The 22,351-nt window shown below is 41.5% G+C and overlaps 2 protein-coding genes across 7 annotated transcripts in view; one reads left to right on the top strand and one right to left on the bottom strand.

Moving 5' to 3' along the window:
* The first annotated feature begins 971 nt into the window (after positions 1-971).
* On the top strand, positions 972-6,958 carry COX6C (cytochrome c oxidase subunit 6C). Its single transcript, XM_075023689.1, has 4 exons — positions 972-1,100; positions 2,124-2,251; positions 3,896-4,034; positions 6,832-6,958. Exons 2-3 carry the CDS (start codon positions 2,138-2,140, stop codon positions 4,013-4,015), a joined length of 234 nt encoding a protein of 77 aa, XP_074879790.1. The 5' UTR covers positions 972-1,100; positions 2,124-2,137; the 3' UTR covers positions 4,016-4,034; positions 6,832-6,958.
* A 2,973-nt stretch (positions 6,959-9,931) lies between these two features.
* The window catches only part of VPS13B (vacuolar protein sorting 13 homolog B), a 488,999-nt gene continuing 476,579 nt past the window's right edge, over positions 9,932-22,351 (bottom strand). For all 6 annotated transcript variants that reach the window (XM_075023675.1, XM_075023678.1, XM_075023680.1 and 3 more), the window contains 5 exons: positions 21,265-21,441; positions 18,700-18,802; positions 17,791-18,040; positions 11,750-12,004; positions 9,932-10,419 (listed from right to left, as the gene is read on the bottom strand). In XM_075023675.1, the coding sequence (XP_074879776.1) occupies positions 11,759-12,004; positions 17,791-18,040; positions 18,700-18,802; positions 21,265-21,441 (776 nt within the window). In that variant the 3' untranslated portion in view covers positions 9,932-10,419; positions 11,750-11,758. The remainder of the gene's footprint in view (positions 10,420-11,749; positions 12,005-17,790; positions 18,041-18,699; positions 18,803-21,264; positions 21,442-22,351) is intronic.

Raw genomic sequence — 22,351 nt, 5'->3', positions numbered from 1 at the left:
CTCTGCTATTTTCTGCTGACACTTTCCTATTCTTTAATCCCATCAAAGGAAAAGCAACTTTTCTTCAGTTTTAAGAGCCCCATCTCCCCTGTCATTTGATGTCAGGATCTGCTGTCTTTGGCAAGGGAATGCAAGGCTTGGATGAATACCTCGCTGCACGGGAGGGGCTTCAGTTTTTTGAAGGCACAAATTTATAGCATTCTGTGTAAATCCCACAGGGACTCCCCAAGAGTAAAAACGACAATACCGTACGCAGGTGGCGATCAGGTGGAAACCATGGGCAAAGCACGTGTGCCTTATTTCCAAGAAAGGTACAAAAACTGGCTAAGGGATATCTAGAAAGGATTACGAACTGCCTAATTTGTTTCTAGGCTTGGCCGATCATTCTTCGCAAACTCTATTATAAAGATCATTATTTCACGTATTCTGGTATTACAGCCGTTTGGGTTTGGCGGCCACCCTGGAGATCTGGAAGAGCGACGGATGGGTGCGGGAAGGGCGGAGGGCACGGGTTTGTCGGGGAAGCGGTGGGCCAGCAAGCGGTGGGCCAGCAAGCGGTGGGCCATCGTGAGGGCTGTTGGCTGGCCCGAGGCCTGCGGCTCGCCCTGGTTCGGCTCGGCCCGGCCCGGCCCGGCTGAGGGGGCTCCACGCGCCCGCCTCAGCCCCGCACCGCACTCGGGTGCAGCCCACTGGGGAGAGAGAAACCAGGCGCCTGGGCGGCGGGCAGGCCGGCCCGCGGGGGGTCGCTGCGCCCGCCGAGGGTGTTCGGTGCCCGGGAGGCCCGAGGTGAGGGAAGGGCCCCTCGCTGAGGCCCGAGGTGAGGGAAGGGCCCCTCGCTGAGCCCCCAAATCAGGCGCTGCAGGGGGGGGGGGCCCGGCCGTCCTTCAGGTGGGCGGCACGCCCTCCTCCCTCAGCTCTAGCTCGGCGATGGCGAGGCCGGCCGGCCGGCCTCCTCCCCGCGCCCCCTCCCCCGCCGTGCCGGGTTTGAGCCCAGCCGCACGCCGTACCCAGGCCGCCGCCTCCCGCGCATGCGGGGTGAGCGGGGCCGCAGAGGGCGCCCGGGCGGCGGGGCGGAAGGACGTTGGTGGGCCCGCGCTGAGGTGAGGCCGCGCTCGCGTTCCCGCCGCCGGGTCCCCTGTCCCCCTCCCCTCAGCCCAACGGCCGCCAGCCGCCGCTCTCCCCTCCCCTCGGCCGCGGCCGCCCGTGACCTCTGCGCGTCCCTGAGGGTGGCGGGGAGGGGCCCCGCGGCGGCGGACGCCCCGCTGGAGGGCAGCGAGGGGCCCGAGCGCCTTCTGTGAGGGGGACACACCAGTGCGGGGCTTCGTCTCAGCCTGGCCACGGCGCTGCGGCGGCCCTGCCTCCGGTAACGGCGGGGGGCCCGTCTGCGATGGTTCCTCTGAAGCGCGGGCGGGCGCGGCTGTGGGCAGCACTAAGGCCTTTGGGGACAGCCGGGGCACCGGCCGGCCCTCGCTCCCGCCCCGCGGCCCTGCGAGCGCAGGGGGCTGCGCAGAGGGCGGCGGCGGCAGCAGCAGCAGCACCCTGCGGACAGCCCTGCCTCGGAGCCGCTCCCTGCTGAGTGAACCTTCAGTGTTTAGAGAGCCGCCTGCTTCAGGCCTTGCAGGTTTTTCGTAAAATGTTACCCGCGAGAAAAAAAAACACAAACCATCCCGTAATGCAATAGGGTTTGCGGTTACTTTAAAAAAAACAAACCACGAGCTGGTTCGAGAGGCATGTGCTTTTCCTCAAAAATGAATAAAATGTGATCGATGTTCTGAATGTCTTCTGATGTAAGCACCAGGACAGCAGGCCTGAAATGCTAGACCCTGCGGGGAGGGAAGGGTTTGGTATGAACAGCAAAGGCCAGTCTTGATTCCATGGGTACTGGGTGTAAGGAGTATAAAAACTTACTGAGATTCATGTCAGAAATAGGTTGTCCTTGAATGTTGTCCCTTAAATATTCTCATTGAAAAGTCAATAGAGAGGAATGCTGTTGCATATGTTGTGAAGATGATTATTGCGCAATACAAAAAGCACAATCTTTCTAGAGTAGAGTTATGGAAAATTACTTAAGTAGAGCTTCTTGTCGCACAATTCTCTTCCATTTCTTTTTTTTTTTAAATTAGGAAATACAATCACCATGTCGTCTGCCCTATTGCCTAAGCCACAAATGCGGCGCCTTTTGGCCAGACGGATGAAGTTTCACCTATTTGGGGCATTTTTTGTATCTGTGGGATGTGCGGCTTTATACAAGGTGAGCTCTGTAGTCATTCAATTATAAACTGGACTCATTAGAGTGTTTTAAGAATTCATAATATTTTTTTGTTGAGAGCTAGTTGAGCTGTTCATCAGAAAGCTTTAGTAATGTATTTTTGTAAGCATGCTTCCAGAACATAAATAAATCTTCCTAATCTTCATTTGAAGAAATGATATGAATGATGTGATGCCTTTAAGCTGTGTGATCAAGGTCACACAATTCGTGACAACTTAAGCTTGAGTCTCCTAGTCCTAGACTATTCTTGATCATTCGCACAATTGAGATACATTAACTCTAGATAGTCTGTGTCCCTCTCTGTCACAGTATCCGAGACTCAAGAGAGTTGTCAGAGTCTTACTGTATCGCTAGACTGATTTCAGAAAACTTGTTCATAAGCAATTTGGCAAACCCATCCTTCACACTGAAGATATCAGTGCGGGGAAGGCTAGTATGGTCCCTTTATCCTTTCTTTTAAAGTATCATGTGGAAATGGAGCATGACATTTCCCCCCAAAACCCACCTACAGCTTGGAGTTTGTTTTTCATGATCCTTAGGAGACTTCTGACAAAGAGCGGTAGTTCTTGAGTGCCTTTACTAAATAATTCTCAGATCTCATACGCAAAGCAAGCAACATAATTTGAATTACCATGGAAGAACTGGATCTTGGTTTGCCCATTTAACTCACTCATATCCTGTTTGCAGCATTTGAGTACTCGGGAAGCTACTGATAAAAGTTACTAGAAATTAAATTAATTTCAGGTTGTTCATCACAGAAGTATCACAGTCTACTTAATCTCAGAGATCAGCAAATGTCTGTCAGAAACAATGAGCTTGCACAGTTAAAGCTCAACATCTACTTAACACGTCTGTTAAGAGGTAGGCAAGCTAGTTTGTGGTCGGACTTACAATATCATTTCTTTTAATAGTCTGTGCTTTTATACCTGATTTGGCACCCCCACATTAATACACTATTAAGGTAGCAGACCACATTTAAAATAAGTAACATGGATCTCAGTAGTGATTTACTTCGTTACATGTTAGATACTGTTGGACAAACCCACCTTGGACTTGACTTCACATATTTGGTGGCTTTTTGAGCATATCCCTGTGCTTCAGGTGAACGAGTATCCAAGGAGTCAGGATTGTGTTATCTTATGTTGGTGAGCTGTAAGAGTGGCTTGGCAGTTTTACAACATTTTACCAGACCTCTGTAGTTGACCTACAGTGTAGCTCAAATGTAATACATTGTTTTAGGGTGACAGTTTTTTTGGAGTTACAGTTTTGCAGCTGCCCACTGGCACAATACTTGCCATAATGGCATGTTTTATGTATGAAAGTATTAGCAGGGAGGGCATTGGGCACTTGGGTGTCAATATAGGTGGAGTGTTTCTGGATCTTTAAAGTCTAATGTATTATCTTGTAACGGACTTTCTTTTTAAGGTTTCACTTCAGACATTTGTTTTCCTGACCAATGGTCAGGTAGCCTCAACTGTGGATTTGAACAGGCACAAAGTAATATTTTACTAACTTGAGCTAAAGGCTTTTTAGACTCATATCTACTGATACATATCATAGCACTAATAGAAAAAAAATTCAGTTTGTAAAGCTTTGCAAGCTTTAATTTTCTGTGTGTATTTCCAGTTTGGAGTTGCTGACCCCAGGAAACGAGCTTATGCAGAGTTCTATAAAAACTATGATCCCATGAAGGACTTCGAAGCCATGAGAGCAGCTGGTGTGTTTGAGTCTGCACCGCCCAAATGATGGTAACCTGCATTTGCAGGTAATAAGCTACTTTGCATTAGAACAAGAGTAAACTAGATTGTTTCAGTGAAACACTGTGCTTCTATTTGGAGGTTCTTCCTTTTTCATCAAATAGAAAGGTGCTCCCAAAGAAAAAGGATACAAATTGCACTCGAGAGACCTCTGGGTAATAAAAACATGAAGGAATATGGGCACTGGGGAGCAGGGAGTAAGGGCATAATAGAAAGCTGCTGAATACCTTTTGGGTAATTTGTTTAACTTCTGTGATACAGGAGACTTGCACAGTGATGCCAGGCCTTTCCCTCCTCATGCAACCATGGAAGGGAGACAAAGCTCTTGTATTAAACTACAAGACTTGCCTGATACCACTGTTATGTTGATGCTGTCACATCTTGAACTGCTTAGCTTCAGGCTATCTATATCTACTACTTACTTGTGGTGGTACAGTGAATGAGGAAAGGGCGAGGTGTTTTTTCTCTCATAGCAGGCATTTTAATGTAAGAAACAGAGACAGCTTCCGCACATCCTTTTGTCTTTTGAAGTTGGTGAGAGGGGGAGGATAACTAGTCATGAGGGGAAATACATTTAAATACATACGTATATACATACATAAATAGATATATAAAATCGCAGTGGCATACAGCTCTGTGTAATAATACTCAAGATTTTTGCCATACTGAATTAAACTTGAGTAGAACTTTGTTCACGATACTATTTTTCTAGCACTTAACGCTGCCTTTTGTTTGAAGACTACCAAACTTTGTTCTCCCTTACTTGTCATAACACCAGGGAAAAAAAGTCTTGATTTCGACCTTGTTGTAGTTATTAATAAGCACACTCACTAAACTGCACAAGCAGAGGCAACTCAATAAAGAATTCCTCCCCCTTTCTTGATCCAAGTTTCTTATGTTGAGTTCTCTGCTTCTCTTAAAATGACTTCAAACTAATCTAGAGTGATAGCTTTTTCATTCTTTTGGAATGTTTTCATATTGTGATCATTACGTGATAATCTGTGGCTCTAATTATCCTGGCCAGCTGGATTTTCTCAGCCTGTTTGCTTAAAGCAGCAAGATCGAATAGAAGATTTGTACTTAACACTATTAATACTAAATTCTGTTGTGTGACAATCTACAACTATCAGGTTTCTGCATAACATAATTACATAAAAAAAGCAGAGCTCCAGCTCTTCTAACAAATCTAAAAAGAAAAAAAACCCTGTGGCAGTCTCTGTTTTGTTTTGTTTTGGGTTTTTTTTTTTGGTGAGAGGGGGAAACTTCTTTAGCTATGCCTGCAACAAAGATAAATAATGATATGACAAATTTACCTTGTTTTTAGTTGTGGTAATTCTGCCTCTGGTTCGGTCCTATTGCCAATATATAGGCACTTTCAAACTTTCTTAGACACTGGAATTGCATTCTTTAGTCAGGTGGCCTTCATCAGAGTATTCTGAAAGGCCATCTGGTGGTAAAATCATTTGAAACAAACACTGTCAACAAGGATGCATGTTGAATATTTAATTGGAATCATGAGCAGAATTTTTTTCAGTGCAAATAGACCTCCACTCTCAGTTAGCTTATGTTCCCATTTGCAGCTAAAAAAAAAAAGTTGCACATTGTGTGCACCTGTTAAAATTAAATGTTTCCTAAACATTTCTTCCATTCCTTAATTACACCAGCTCAAAAGGAAATGTGAAAGTCAAATCTTTATGTGTGATTTTGTTTGAATTGCTGATGCTTCTTATTCCTTGGCATATTTATATAAGAACTGATGGTTTTTACTCCTTCATAGTGGAAAGAGGTTGGTTTTTTTTGTGCCTGCACATGAATACATAAGTAGAAGAAGGGGAAAACAATGCCAGTGTTTCAGATGTTCTGGAAAGACTGTGAAAAGGACAAGTACTCAGAACAGATGGAAGACATTTTCATTTGCCTCAGTAGCTTAAATCTTAGCTATGGAAGTTGGATTTGATGCTTTTTTTGGTATAGTTACCTAAGGGTACAGTGGTCATGCATGCCCTACATCTCCCATTTTATTGGAGTATATCCTGTATGTGGCAGTAAATACAGTGGTCTAACTCCTTGAACACTCGCTCTGGAATCAGTACTTAGCCCCACAATTGAGGAAAGGGTAGGGCAGGCAGGGAGGAGAATTCATGAGTTAAGGTGTTAGCTTGGCACTCTGCACCGAGTTTGTTCCTGCTGGGCATGTAGGCAACTTGGTATCTGAGTGTGAATTTACGCTGTCGCGTCTACTTCCTGTGGTGATACTGATAATGGAAACTAAGTGCAAGTATAGGTTTGAGGAGTATCCTACCTCTACAGTGTGCTCAGTAATAGAATAACGGGGCAAGCTAAGAGTTCGGTGCTAACCACTTGCATGACTCTTGTCATGGAGCACAGCCGGTCTTGGATTGTGTTCAATATAACGTGGAGAAGCAATTTGAATTTGGTTTTCTTCCTTCCTTGGTAGGTTGCCTACACCACTTGTTTCCTCTCTGGCTCCTATCTGAAAGCTGCATTCCTTTCTCTTTCAGGCCCTTAGCAAGATTGATTTAGTTATCAGTAAAGCATGTATAGTGAATCTGATGTGCTGTGCGGTATTGTTCCAGCTCTTGATTTGTTCCATGTTTCACTTCTGTTTGCCACATGAAGGGTGTGTGAATCTTGAACCATCAGGAAAGAACAGGGGGAATTCCTCTAGACTAAACCACCACATAAACATTTCTCTCTATTGCTTTGCATTCATACATTCTAATATGTTTACTTAGAGCATGAAGTTTGTCCAATGTAACTTAATGGTTTTTTTTTGTCTTGCAGATCCCCTTCAGTCTAAGGAGACTTGATGACCGAACCTTATTTGTTCACTGAATTGTAAAGTGTAATGCACTTCAGTGCATGGCATGCTCCAATGTAACTCGATAAATAAAATACATATGTCAGTGGCGCTTAGTTGTCTTCATTAATGTCAAAATGCTTAAATGCTCAGATGCTGGGAAGAGTGGTGGAAAGTCTTCATAAATTGCTCAAGATGACTAAGTCTACTTTTCTTTCCCCCAGGAATTATTTGCATCTCTGTTTTGGCTAAATTCCACATTTGATAACAAAGTCTATCCCTAAGCAGTTACAGCTAGGTTGTCCCAGCTGCTGATGGGAATATGCAAGAGGATAGTTGTTACAGGAAGGGAGAGGCTGGATTTCTGGAAGGGTCTGTGTTATCTCTGGCTTCACAAGGTGAACTGACTTTGAGATGAAAGAATTTGAAGAGGAATTCTGGAAATATACTAGCCAACCTTCCTGTCTTTTTCTGCTGCCATCACTGTATTGCCTTCCTTACAGCAGCAAGCTGTTACATCCAGACTTATAAACTGTGCAAATGCCCGCTCCTATACATGGTGTGTTACGCTAATTGAGAAGTGACTCTAAACTGCAGCTATGTTCACATATATTTGATGTACAAGGGGAAAGAGGGCAGACAAAATAAGAAATACTTATTTTAGTATATTATGGTAGTGAAAAATCTTTGCATGCTGCTTCTAGACATGTATCATCTCCTTTTTAGTATCTGGAAGTAGTCAGCTAAGCATAGTTTTGATCTCTGCTACATTCCGTGTAGTGCAAGACCTGATGCTCTTGTCTTCTGCCATGATGCCCATCGTTTGGAACATGCTTTGTGCATTGCCTGTTGCTGAGGTTGAAGATGGTACTAGGACTGTAGCTCCTGATTGCTGAATGTGGGTACTAGGAGAGGAGTCAAAGCTGATTGATTGCGTGGAAGGAGGGAAGGCTGCTTTGTATGAAGCAGCATGACAAACTAAGCCATCTGTGTTGTATTTGAAGGTCTTGAGTTCAAATCCTGTTTGGAGTAACTCTTATTATTTTAAATGGATCATTAACTACTTAACAATTAATAGGAATCTGTGAGCAACACTTGGACTAATGAAAGCACATAAGCAATGTATTTGATCCAGCACACTATTGCAGAGTAAGGTGGGATTTTCTCTAAACTTCTCATACAGGCAGTGCTTCCTTTAAGCAAAGAAAGAGTTTGACATTAGTGGTGCAGGGGAAACCATCTAGTAATCAAAATACCCCTGCTTCTATAAATGTAAACCAAAGCTTAACAATAGCAAATGATACCCATTTGTCTTCCCAGTGCACAATATAAACAGTGTGTGCCATTAAGTACTGACTAACATTTTTCTCAGGCATGTCTGCAGGTTTGACTAGCCAGGGGTCTTTAGTCATACTGACAGCTTCAGAGGGAAAGAAACTTGCTACTGCCACGTGTGCAGGCTAACAGACAGACCTGACTTCCCTTGCGGCTCTAGCCCCTCTATTCTTCCCAGTTGCTATGAATTAATTTACTTTTAAGTTCTAAGTAAGTTTCTTCTAAACTGTTACGGCCAAGGGCAGTTGTTGTTGCAGTCTGTGTTCCTTCAGTTACCAGCATGCATTGATTTAAAGAAATGAGAGTTTTGTGACTGACTGTGGCTCTTTGACCGTACAGCAGAGCTCAAAGATGTTTCTGGCTAAATGGATTCAACCACAACAATGAAAGGTGAGAGCTAACTTTTGTCTGTGCTTTGAGACTCTGTAGGTTATAATTAATTGTCGCTTTCTGTATATACTGTGATTTCACAATGGCTGCAGAGCAAGTATTTCCTTTCAGCAGGCAATGCCAACCAACCCATAGCTCGCTTTCCTCTGGAGTGGGAAGGAGGGCAAAGCTGGGTACCTAACATAGGAATAGGCAGAAGGGCTAACCTTTTCTGAAATCAGTACCAACCCATCAATCCCCCAGCCCCTCCCTTCTTTTTTCTTTTTGCCTTTGCCAGCAAGAGGTCAGCTAATCCTGTCTCACAAACAACTGGGAGCAGGACTCAGCGCAGTACAAGAAAGCCCTGTGTGAGTTAGACCCTAATCAGCTGCCTGTTACAGGGTCCAGCATGCTGTTTCTAGGTGATGCACAGCTGAAAGACATGCTTGTCTGCAGTGAGACCAGCCCAACTGTCTGTAAAGGTTTTTGCTGTATTTATGTATGAAGTATAATACATAAAAAGGAATTGTTTGACCTAAACTACTTTGGGAAAGGTCTTGCCGTGTATAAGCCTGATCATGCCTTCACATTTTTGGCTGGCTTACTTTATTCTTGAGTGTTTGAGGAATGATTGATTGTTCTGGAAGCAAACTAAAAAGATAGATTGGAAGTTGTGAGCTCTCCAGGTCTAAAGAGCATTATGAGAGTAGGCATGTTTTAAGAGTACACATTGGAGTGCTTTAGCAGCTAAGTACAGGCAGCTGCTCTTTGGACAACTTTGTTTTCATAGTTCACACAGCTCTCATGTAGGAGAGGCTGATTTATATGCCGTCTCCACACGTGTTTCCATACATGTGGTCAGAAGGGGGAGAAAGAACCTGCCTAATGCAGTAAAGATGCTAGCTTAATTCACTGAAGAAGACTGTAATTCAAGCAAGTGTTTATCCCAAGAGAATATAATTCAGGAAAAACACAAATGTATCTTAAACAATGGCTGCAATCTACAAACTTTGAGAAATTAAACTGCTGCCTTCCTTCTTTTTTTTTACAGGTGTGTTTGCATCCTCTTGGCTGGTTTGTGTACCACATAAATAATGAACAGATTAGTCTAAATTCAAATGGTGACTACAGTGCTGTTTTGATTCAGTTAGTCACAAAAGCATAAAACTTTTCAGCACACGTTTTTTGGCAAGGTAATCATCAGTTTTTACTTCCAAAGTACTGTCATGATCTATTGCATTTTCTGGTACATGACGAAGTCCAGTGACCAACTGGAATCTAAGGGGGTCTACATGAAGCTTGTATGTCTGTCTTATTATTCTACACAGTGACCTGTTCGTTACCCTGTAACTGAATGACCAAATAGCTCACAAAAGCAAGTATTATAGGAATAGCTTTATTATCTTTAAACAATCTCATTATATTACAATTTATCCACCAATATGCAAAATTAGAAGTATTAAACTATTTCCATAAAATATTCAGGAATGAAGCATGTGTGTATATACATACACCTTTTTAAAATAGTGTTATTTAAACAATGACTAAGTTATTAAATCACTGTATGAAATGTTGATAATGGATGGGCTTGTTTCACAGTCAGAAAAGGACAATGCAGATCCCAAGCTTCTGTATTTTCAGTACACAAGAGACACGGCTTTTAGAAATACCTTTTAACAAAACAGAACTCACGAGAAAAACATTGCAGTTACTACATTCTTATTTACTGTGCATTTGGTCATATCAAGTATGCATAGAAGTTATTAACTATAAAGCATATGTATCTGCTCCAAACGATGATCAGATTTTATTCCAGTTCTTGTCTCCAATGCCGGCCATGTTCAGGAATCCCCAGACAAAATTCATGTCTGTAAGTACATAGAAAAGGGGAAAAAAGTAACTGGCATAGTTGAAAACCAAGTAAACTTTTGTTTTTTGAAATAAAACTGCCATAGTCAGATTTGGTTTATAAAGTAATCTAACTGTGCCCAGAGCCAGTGACTTCTTGTCTACTACAAACTGTAAAACATCTGAAAAGTAAGACACTTAGAAAGCTCATTTGTCTTGATGTGTTTAGCATCATAAGTGTATTGTGGTGGCATCATTAACAATGTAATCGGCGCCTGTGGGTCCATACTCTTTGATCAACTTGGAAAAAAAATATCTCACTTTGCTTAGCACAAACATGTTTGAAAGGTCATGTTTCTAAATATCCCTGGTTTTATCTGTTCAAAGATGATAAGCATAAAATGAGCTGGGGCTTAACTGAGCATGTACTGTGTAGTGGTGGCAGATCAGAAGTAAGCGAGACCCAACAAGGCTATACTATACTTAGTACCTGCACCTCTATGTTACGTTGAGCGTATAGATTTTTGGTAGATTTTAAGGAGACTAAGCTGCGTTTCTTAAATTTTTTAACTGTGTGTTACTGGCTTCCAGCTAACAACCAGACAATGCACAGTCATATATACATTGAAAGTCCTGAAAATTTGATGGTGGATAAAATAAAGTTTCTGTATACAGACAGTTTTAAAAATAAATTAATGTTGTAGTTCATGTTTTGTTCTCCAAACCACACAAAGGCACTAGTTTACATTAAGGACTAACGTCCTGCAAAACTTCAGTCAAATAAAGGAAGCTATTTTAAGGTTAAAGTGGTGCTAAAACCCAGCTGTCACTAGTAACTTAAACCAGCCACACTGGCTTTTTCAGATTTAGTGGGGGAAAACATTTTGCCTCAGGATGTACATGTTGGGGGGAGCGCATGTGTGTGGGGAAAGGCCCAGTCTTGAGCAAGTTTTTACAGCTGAGTTATAAACCTGGTTTATAACAGAAACTGGCAGACCCTAAAATATGATGTAGTAGGTATTGATACACATTTTGTGTGTGTGGCAAAAATGTCTGTATGCATGCAATTTTTCCTTATTCTCTGATTTTTGGTTATTGTAAAGAAAAAGGATTTTGATTGAGCTATAGTCCAAGGCTGTTCCTTTTCACTTTATTCATTTGCTAGAACACTTTCCTTCCAGCACTAGTATCTGGCTAGGGAGCAGGAATGTTGTCAAGATTAGAAGACCTACTGGGCTTAACTTTGTTATCATCTCCTACCTCTTCAAAATATTACATGCATCTCTACTTGATGTAGGTTACTGCAGAGAAAGCATTACTTTCAAAACGGTAAGGTATTGCTATACTCACCACAAATAATTAATTAAATCCTTTCCTCAAGGCTTTATTTTTCACCATGGTGAATTTGCTAATGAATACTTGGGCAAAATTTTTATCAACTACATATTGGTATGTTTTTGTTATAGTTGGAAGGTGTTCGGTAGCCACAGTTTGCAATGCTGGCACTGTTGTGGTGCTGGGAGTGAGGTGATAAGATGTCTTTGTGATGTACTCCACCAGGCGGTTGTACTGTTGTTCTGATAGTCTCTCTCTAGCTCCATCTGCCTGAAATCAGATAAGATAAAATAATTACTGAGTAATTGACAGTAACTGAACTTAGTAGTAAGGACAATAACTTCCACATTTCTTTCTGTAGTTAAAAATCTTCCTCCCTGGGATCTTTCTTAACAATAGTTTAATGGATGTTTTAATCAACAGTGTTCTCCTATAGTTTAGTGCTTGGTGGCTTTGTCCTCTCCTTTGCTGTTTTGGACACTTCTGAGAAGCTCTAACTCTGCCATAGAAAATGTAAGCAGTATCTTTAGAGACTTCAGGGATGAACACCTTGGTCAAGAGTTGATCTTTACAACAGATCAACTCTTTGTAGACAGGAAAATATCTGAACCCCTTTTAGAAAAATGCCAGTAGCTCTTGGCAGTGCTTATCAGATAGCAATTCTAATTAGCAAAAACATTGTCTCACAACGTACAATTAAAGACAGCCCATAGCTACACCTGGGCAGTTAAGTTTAAGAAGTCTTTAACTTACTTGATGTAAAATAAAGAGTAGAAGCTACCTTCTATGATGGGATGAATCCATCTGTTTCTGGTAACCAAAAAGCCATTCTGGGTCAGAGGACCCACACAATTACATTTTTTTAAACAAAAGGGTTTTACTACTAAAGATGGTTTTGGCATGTCATTTCTGGAGAAGAACTAAAGGTGTCTATGCAAACTGCCTTTTCCACCACCATGAGTTGGAAGGACTCTGAAGAAATGCCTTTTTACAGGCTGAAATACGTAGAGGTTCAAGGCTCTAGCAAGGGGGATGCAAGTAACCTACTCTAGTGGAAAAAATTACAGTAAAGCAAATACTGTCAACAGAAAGGTGGCATCTACTATATGGTTCCAACCAGATAAAGTGTTAGATGAAGAGCCATGGGCAAGCCTGGCTTTGGAAGATCAATCTGCTGTGCCCTTTTTTTGAAGAAGAAATTGAAGATGACTATGACTAGCTTGAGAAGGGAAAGCATGCAAGCAGGCATCAAGCTAGTTGCATGGTTTCAAAAAAATGTATTATTTCAGAAATACCACTGTGGATGCTACAGTGGTATCGCTAGCAAAGTCATTCAGAATAGAAGTTATTTCCAAAATATGACAATGAACAAAAAGGCAGAACCTATCCTAGGGCTAGGCTTTGATGCTTCCTTATTTACACTTGGAGAACTGCTGACCAGTTTCAGTTTTGTAGGGTTTAAGACGTCTTTGTTGGATGTCATGCTAAGGATTCAAAGACTGCTATCTTCTGACTGTCTTTCAGGGAGTTTTACACATGCCTCACTGGATGTGATGGTATTTTCAACCAGTGCCATTGTATTCAGTTTAACATCCACAATCAATATCTTGCCACATCTCTGGACTGCAAGGCTCATTTTATACAAACCATTGCCTATTTGAAGAAAGAATTAATATGATTGATAGATAGTGACAGATGTCACGTCCAAATCAAAACAGTCCCCTCTATTTTTTTTTACTATGCCTTTGGAGATGGATTTGCTGATCAGCAAGCAGAAACTCTCCTGTTTTCAATCATCACCACAAAAATGCTAAAGGAAGCAGGCTCACGAACAAGCTCAGAAGCTGAAGGTTGGAGCCTATGCCTAGAAACAGCGGAAATGATGAAATGGGCAGAGGAGAGTGTGGTTTCCATGAATGACCTCGAAGTCAAGGAAAAATCAGAAGGCAGACTGCTGCAGCAGACTCACGGCTAACAGTGGAGAATGGTGTCTGAACCACGTCTTCAGTCTGGTGGCACCAAAAAGTATCTATCTCAGCAGTCAGTCTGTTTTACCAGTTGAAAGGAGAGAAATACACTAAAGTACCACCGCCTATGTAAACTAGATTTTAAGTTATGGGGTAAATCTTGCATGGAGGTGGCTCCACATTTTTTCCTGGTTTCTACTTCAAGGGAGGTAAGCCCAGGGGAAGCTGGGTTACAGTTCTGCCTCCACACTGACCAAAAGACCCAAGTTATCAAAGGAGATGGAAAGGGTGCTGGCATCCCACTCACCTACTCTTGTGAACCGTTCTTCATTCAGTTGCAGGCTAAATCCCACAGGTACAGCATAGTTACTCAGGAGGAAATATTAACTGCACCTGGATGGTCTTCCAAAGTAACTGGGACCCTACTTGCTTCCAGATTACTTCATCTGCAACCGTCTGCTTCTCCAGCCAGTTTCAGTTTAGCTTAGATTGTCAGGACAACAACAGAAAGTTGGAATTGCTGTTGTGCTACATTTTTTCCTAAATGGGACCTAACATTGTCACTAAGTGCCTTAACCCACTACTTTGAACAACTATAATGTTAACAGCCAGACCATTCAATGAATCAAAACTTAGTCAAGGGCTGCTTAATGCACCTGCTAGAGGAATCTTAAAGATATCGTGTCCTTTCATGCTAGAAGGCTGTACTTTTGGATTAAGAACTCCAGACTTTTTCTAAAATTCCTCCCATTACAGCTTATAAAGAAGCAGCCTTCAGCAATCCTAACTCTATGGTGGCTAAAGCACCTTTGTTGTGCAGTCCAGATGTGTGTGTAGCTACTGGTGGGCTACTTTGTGCACACTGACTAAGGAGATCCGGTTCTCTAGGGTTTTTTTCACTGCTTTGAAAAATCCAGAGACTGGTTTTTAGCTCCAGAGATGATAACATATAGCACTATCAAGAAAACCTGCTGCAGATCATTACAAAGAAACTCTGGAATATCTGAAATTCCAGGACCCTTCAATTTTTTGCTGTCGACTTGATGTTTTGAGCTATACCAGGAGCAGCTGGAAGAGCAGGCCTTTTGAGTTTGATGTCTGTCTGGAAGCAAGCGCTGTCTCAATTACTTTGGAAAACAATCCAAGTACAATTAATCCTTCCCTTTCAATAACGATGTTGTCAGTGTCAGTTTGCAAGAATCCAGCCAGGGTATTCCTAGTCAGGTGGATTAAGTTATATACTGTGGAGGTGAACAAGCCATCAGGCAAACCTATTGCTGAAGGAGTCAAAATATGCTTTATAACATCTCTGGTGATTACAGCTGTAGAATAACTCATGTTTTGTTTCCTAATAGTTCCAAGAAGCTGAGGAGAGGGAAGGGGAGAAACTGTTTTGGGCAGAGCCAAACCAAAACTTTTGGCAATTATTTTTGTGAGCAATAAGACAAAAAAGTGGATTTTTATAAAATTGAAATGAAATGTTTCAATTTGTTGTATTATTTCTAGGATCTTTGACTAAATTTATCAGAAAAATAGACATAATTTACATTTGGTAACATACCTCTATTTTGCTAAGCTCACCATAATATTTTGGTTGACCTGACTGGGCATTTTCTGACTAAAAATTCTGGCCATCTTTACTAATGTCATCATGTACAGACGTGTCTGCACTTCAGTTGAGGACATCTTCAGTGCAACAAGATGGCCTACCATTAATACTTAGGAGTCATGTCTGTGTAGGTGTAGGTCTGCAGCTCTGAGGCTGCTCACCTGCAAGTCACAGCTTGCTGCTCCTAAGGTTCCTTTTCCTAATTACATTCAAAGAGTTTTTAGAAACTCTTGTCGGGGAGCTGAAGGGGCAGCCCTGGCTCCCACCAGCACCAGTGCTGCACACAACACCCCAAGCACCACAGAACTGTCATGGTCAGCTGCAGGAAGGATATTACTAGGTACAAAATTACTCTAAGTAATTACGAAAACTTTATGGAATCTTTTGGAATCTTTTATTGTGTAGTTGCCTCAGCATAAAAAAAATTTAAGCTTTCTTATTCTTGTCTGCCTTACTTTCAACTGCTCCTCCTTATAGCACGTTTCTTTAAATTTTTACACAAATGTCAGCACCAGCATCTGCATTCTGAAGGAATAATTTGCCAGGTCTGTCTTGTACAGCATCACTCAGCTTTTTCTGTCTTGCAGTCACTGACTTTGCTCCATCTGGGCCACAGGCACTCTTCACCACTTTTATCATGCCATACATTTTCACTGCATTCTCAAGAGCCTGTGTCAGCAAAAGAGATTGTGTACTGAGGCTGGGTGGCTCAAGGCTTACAGCTGCTGGCATTGCTAGGAGTCGGACTCCCATATTTCTATCCAGAACTTCAGAAAAAAACATGTATTTGGTCCACTACCTCCAAAGCAGGTCACATTCACTGCGTGTACAAAACGCATGTGCATGTGGGGATGCTGGACTCTGCACATGCCATGTAGGGTTGCGCTCTGCATGTACAGGAGCCGCTTGCCCAGAAGTCCTATACGTTCCCAGCTGCAGCAGCTGTGGGGACTAGAATTAGGCTCCCTGTCCCTTGTCTTCCCTTCTCCCAGACAGGCATCCCCTCTGCCTCATCAAGCAACCTTTGGGCAAGCAGCCCTTCCCCCAGAGCAGCAGCCTACTCCTCACCCCTTGGATAACCAGATACAAAACCAAGAGCCATCACACTACAGCCTCATAGAAGAAGACTGGGGCTGGTGTTAAAGTTAGGGTTAGGATGGGTTGAGTGCATCAAATGCCTTAGGGAGAACAAATTATCTTCCTCTTCCCTCCAGGACAGTAGCTCTGGACTGAGCAGGATACTCTGGATTCAGTCTGATGCATGCCTCCAGGAACCACTCAGCACTCAGGGATAAAAAAGCTGAGCTTTGCGCACTTGCATCAAAATTTAAGTAATGCCTCATGTAGCTCTGTGGTGAGAGAAGGCAACTTCAGTCAACAGCACTCTGTGAGCCTGAGGTTAGTGGAAAGACAATAAATGTAAATAGAGAATTCAGCCCTAAAAAAAGCTTTCACAAAAAAATCCAAGCACTGTCATGTCACAGATGAAGTCCTTGCTGTGCTGGAATCTATGGCAAAACTCTTCAGTGACTTCAGCAAAGTTACAGTTTTACTGAAGGTGCTGAAGCCTCCCCTGCTTTTTGGCACAACTCTTACTTCATGGGGCTTACATGTTCTTTTCTTCTGTTTGAAACAGAGAAGTTTCTGGTATAGCAGTCTTTGAACTACCTGACACACTTTTATAAAAAGAACTGGGACATGCATGTTTGTTTTTGAAATGATCTCTCATATGATTCCACTTGAGAATTTAATACAATAAACATTGTTTCCCGAAAGTGTAAAAATATAACATTCTTCTACCATTAAAAGAAGATAATTAATCCAAAACCTCAGTATTCAAATGGCTTAGGGATCTTTCAGTATGAAGATGAAGGATTTATGCTCTTACTGGCAAACACTTGGTGCATCCAATCTCAGCACAAGAACTGATCCATTTTAAAGTTAGCATTTGCAGAAGGAAGATCTAAGGAAGTGAATACAGCTAGCAGCCAAGCAAGACCACTGCATTGGAAGTAGCAAGATAAGAAACATGCTGATAGGAGCATGCATCAGCACCACTGAACTGCTAAAACAGAATTCACAGAAGAATAAAAGGAACCGTTCTCGCTGTGACTTTGTAGGCACAGGCAGCAATGCTGACTTGCCAAACAGTAAACACCTCATGCACATGTAGCCATGAGAATCTCTTCAAAAAAGAGGTGGTGTTTATTAAGAACCGAGACTTCCTCTAGTTTTTCCCTCAGAAAATTGCTGTCACAGATATGAAATGTCACGCTCAATAAGAGGACAGAAGGGAGGAGACACATCCCTTTCATTCAAAGGGCAACATAGTCAGCTATGAGGTACATGAAAACAGCAGGTCTCCTGGTTTGGCACTTAGACCTCTGGCCTCCCCACCCAAAGGTGAGAATGCCTGTTGCCAAAAGCATCATCATCAGTGTAACTTTATCTTTGAATGAAAATAGTATTCAAGTCTTTACCTCCAAATCAGAGGGCAGTCTCTGTTGTTTTAGCTGCACCTTCAGCAGGTCTTTTTGCCGATCATCTTCCAGACAATCGATTTCAGTCACAGGGAATGCCTGCTGCTGCGTGTCTTCACTGATGCTGACCACAAAGAGCACCTCTGAGGTGAGCAGCAAGCAGCCTTCATGCTGCTGGCCTGATCCACTCACAATCATGACATCTAAGGCCATATGGACCTCTGGCCTTCCTAGAGATTGCAGCATTTTCCTGCGTTATCAAGGGGGAAAGAAAAAAAAAAACCTCAAACCAAAAGAAGTAGTCAGTGTTATGCATTGGATCCTCCAGGACTTCTTTTGTAAAACACTAATCTTTTTACTTAAGCCTGTAGCTATCACCTACAAATATAAAATAAGCCAGGGAGTATATTCCAAATCTCCACTACTGAAAGATGTAAGACTTAAGGTTTAGAGAATAAATGTAAAACTCTTACTTATCAAAACTCCTTAATCATTCACTGCAAGATTGGCCTAATAACCGTGCTAGGTCAGCCTATTTCCCATCCTAATAGAAAAATTACCCTGAGAAGTGGCTTACAAATTTGGTGCAGAAAATAAAGCTATCTTCACTAACAGCTGTTTCTGGAGATGTGCAGTATTTTTCTTGGGCTCGGTGCAATGATAAATAAGTAAGAACTCACTGAATGCCATTAAATAAAGATCAGCTCTGTAGTTCCAAAGCTGGAAGGAGATCAGCAGCCCATCATTTGCAGACTGGGTTTCTATGCACTACCTTTGTGTTTAATGTTCCTAAACAAACTGCCGTAACTCAGCCTTTCCTAGGGAAGCAGCCGTTAACTTGACCACAGGCCAGAACCTATTAATAAACAATGTGGATGTAAAAATGAGCAAGTGTCTAAATAATTTTACCAGACATATTTGACGTGGCTATTTGGAGCCTGCTCAACATGTTGATCATTTGGATGAGAGCGCTGCTTGGGAAGCTGAGAAAGTCCAGCTCCATGCAAAATACCTGTGGTAAAAGAATTTAAGTTTTTTAGTAGTTGTTTTCTACAAAACAGTTACATGCTGCAGTGATGTCATCTGTTTAGAGCAGTTCATAAAATAGTGCAGATCCAAAATGATGTCACATCTTTGGAAGCTGTAGTCAAGATAATTAATTAAATATTACAATGCAAGAGTTGTGCACTTAACCCCAGTGATCTTGCATTAGCAAGAACAAAAAAACCCCACTGCGTGTTCTAAAAATCAGCCATACACTTGCAATCAAGAGAAACATAATGCTCCTGAGAGCCATCATTTCAGAGTAGGATCGGACACATCACTTAGGATTTATGTAGAAAAAATCAAGACCATTGTTAACTTTCTTGCTTAATATTAAAATACTTCCATGTACGTGTCACAATCGGTACAAATTAGAAGGCAAGTTTTCCTAGATACTGTATTCAAACGTTCAGTTACTTAATCCAGCTGTTAAACACAGATCCATATACATTTATGAGATCTCCCGGGGCATCTGGTTTATTGTGAATTCTTCTTAGTGCCAGCACAGAATGGAGACTACAAGAAGCAGTTAAACAGGTTTCTAAATAGACTATCCAAAGCTGAAGATGATACAGTATGTATGCTTTCAGATGGCTTGTAAACCTTTAAAGATGAGGTACGGTCACCAGAAAGAATGAGTGGGTTGCAAAAAAATTCACAATTTAAGTAGTTTTAAAAATTCTTACAAGACAGGAAGTAGGTTACGCAGCAAGCACTAGTGTTATATGGTTTAGTGCAAAGTTACTCTTTAAATAAACAAAGAAATTGTCTTTTGTCTAATTAAGCATTCCACTGAAGCAAAAGGCATTTTTGCATAAGGGTGTCAATAACTTAGATTCCTTTTTACACAATGGATAATAATTTAAACAAAACATCAGCACTGAAAAAAAACCTTTAATTTTTAGCACACATGTTGATGGTAATACTTAAAAGCAGCATCCCAGTTGTAACAGTTGGCTTACCGAGGTTCTCAGCATTATGTGAGTGAAAATGTTATTTACAGATGGAGAAAGAGAGAACATGTGTTTATTTCTGTGTGGTCCCCCACCCCTCGGTCCCCCCCAAGAGGCACGGTCCCACTTCCAATCCAGTTGCGGGTAAGAGTTACTTGAACTCTTGTGTATTTTCCTCTCACGCACTGTCAGCTATTATTGATACAATTTTTATGTTTTTTCCTGGCTAACTCTTTTTGTCACATGCTCATGGAAAACATGATGTCTTGTATGCCATATCTGCAATGAAGTGACCCTCTACTGCTACAAGTTTCTTGATAAAGACTGCAGCGGAATTAAATCTAGAAAGAATAATGCCATGGGCAGCAAAAACAACACACAGGCAGCCAACAACAAACAAAAGTTTCTGATTTTACTGATACCAGTTTTACACCTACAGGATGCATAATTCAGGAGAAGAGTTATTATTTACACTCATGCAAACAAGATAAAGTTATTTTGAAAGAATTGTAATAATTAAATGTTTCATTATTTCTTTAAATAGATTGCTTCAAGGAATAAGTCCTGAATGTAATGGGAAGCATGGAAACAATATCCTAAACTTAAGCCCTAGGAGAACTTCTTGTATCCTAATCAACACATCACAAAGATAAATATTGCTAGCGCTTAAAGGCTTAAATATTCAAGATTTGTTCAGTGTAATTAGTGAAGGAAAATTATTGACACATTGTCCTTGTATCAACAGGTCTCCCTGCTTTTCTTCCCTGACTCCCCCCCCTCTTTTAAATATCCGGACCAACAGCTTAGATTTATTGATACTGGAAGCAAAGAAATTAGTGTATTTTGATATTTTATTTTTATCTTTTACAGTTTTTTGTCTTCCCAAAGTATTCACATCAATCTGAAAGGATTCACCACCACTGCCACTAAGTGCTCAGTCTAGCTGGAAAACCCACCTCTGGTTGTTAAAAGGTTACCCGTGTATCCAAAACCAGGACCGTCTTCTCACAGCTCTCCAGTTAAAGGGGATGCTCCCACTACATGACTCACTTCTTTCTCCCAGGAACATAACTCTCTCTTTGTGTAGCGATAGCACAACTGTTTCCTTGCCATAACAAAGCAATCTCAAAATAACACTCTAATTGGATATAGTGTTGCTCTAATACTTTTATGTCAAAAACTCTTTTGTAAGCACATATGTTTCTGTAACTAATTCTACTGTATTCCAAGAATTACTTCATGCTTTCTGCATTCTGTGTTTCTGTGGCTGTACAACACTGATCGGTAACACAAGAGAGAAGCACAACATAATGGCTTTTAAGAAAACCAGCACAACATTTGTAACTATTCAGCGGTGGCATTTCTAAATCTTTCTCTAAGTCACACAGATACTGAGCCGAATAAGTAAGACACAGCAGGTTGTATCTGAAGAGCATTTTAAAATTTAAATGGAGATGTCAGAAACAGAGAAACTCACCATAACCTGTCTGGGAGACGAGCTCAGCTGCCCCTCCGATGGGCTTTGTGAAGACGCCCATGATTCCTTTCCCCACACCCGAGATGACCCCTCTGGCTTTATGCCCAGCTGAAGCTTGGGCCTCAGATACCCGCTGAAAATTCTGCATCGGCTGATCCACGATCCCAGCAATTGCACCTGAACAAACAAGAGTCCCCAGTAATTAGTGAAGATTAATATCCCAGAATAAGAGGAAATCTTACTACTGGACCTGAATGTTGCTTGGATTACAGACTGTACCCCACCCTTCTTATACAGCTATTTAACATGCGACCAATTAGCTAAACAATACCTTAGCCTCAGTTTAAATCTCGACTTCCTTTTTTTTTTTTTAAATGTATTTTACTTCTTTAAACATTCAGATCACTTAACTTGACAGTATGTTTTCATCTTTCAAATACTTTTGCTAAATGCTTTTGCTCAGTTAGTTTAATTTAGCTCATTCTGTGTAGCATTTCTGAAAATGTTGGGCTTGGAATAAAATCCACCAGTTTGAGAAGGCTTGAGCTGCTATGGAAATGAGATTTTCACGTAAGCCTGAGATTGACTTCATGAGAATAAAAACTGCCTGTATTCAATAGATCATTTTTATATCCTCTTCCACTGCCAGAAATGTTCATAAGCTAATGCAACTTCTGATATATTACTAAGATTAGCAGAATTAGACTTTGAGAGTTTTTGTTACTTTTTTTGTGAAAACAATCATATTTTACTTTAATGCGCATGGGTCAAACTTTTACAAGTGACACAGTGACCTTCCCAGCTTTTAGTATCAACAGAGAACTCCGACTTAAATCTTCCTAAATGTAAACAGGTATGTGAGGTGGTACATTTCTTTGATCTTGAGTTTACTCTAGCCACTTAACCACAGACATGTCTCTAGTTATTGTAATTTTGATAGATAAGCTATTTGGAAATCACTAAGAGTACAAGGATTGGACAAAGTGACATCAGTTAGAAAACGGTCTGCCTGATCCGAGGTCCTTTGCTCAGTGAAAAGCAAGTTTGCAGGCTCCTCGTCTAGCTCTCAGTTTGCACCTTCAGCTGC

This window comes from Buteo buteo, chromosome 3 (assembly GCF_964188355.1).
Source record: "Buteo buteo chromosome 3, bButBut1.hap1.1, whole genome shotgun sequence".
In the NCBI taxonomy this organism is placed as follows: Eukaryota; Metazoa; Chordata; class Aves; order Accipitriformes; family Accipitridae; genus Buteo; species Buteo buteo.
Note: the sequence above shows the minus strand (reverse complement) of the source record. Positions and strands in the feature narration are given on the sequence as shown.

Bases quoted from the DNA above. Each gene is read 5' to 3' on its own strand.
- COX6C (XM_075023689.1), top strand. From the start codon at position 2,138: ATGTCGTCTGCCCTATTGCCTAAGCCACAAATGCGGCGCCTTTTGGCC. The intron at 2,252-3,895 runs GTGAGCTCTGTA...GTGTATTTCCAG, and splicing joins GATGTGCGGCTTTATACAAG to TTTGGAGTTGCTGACCCCAG.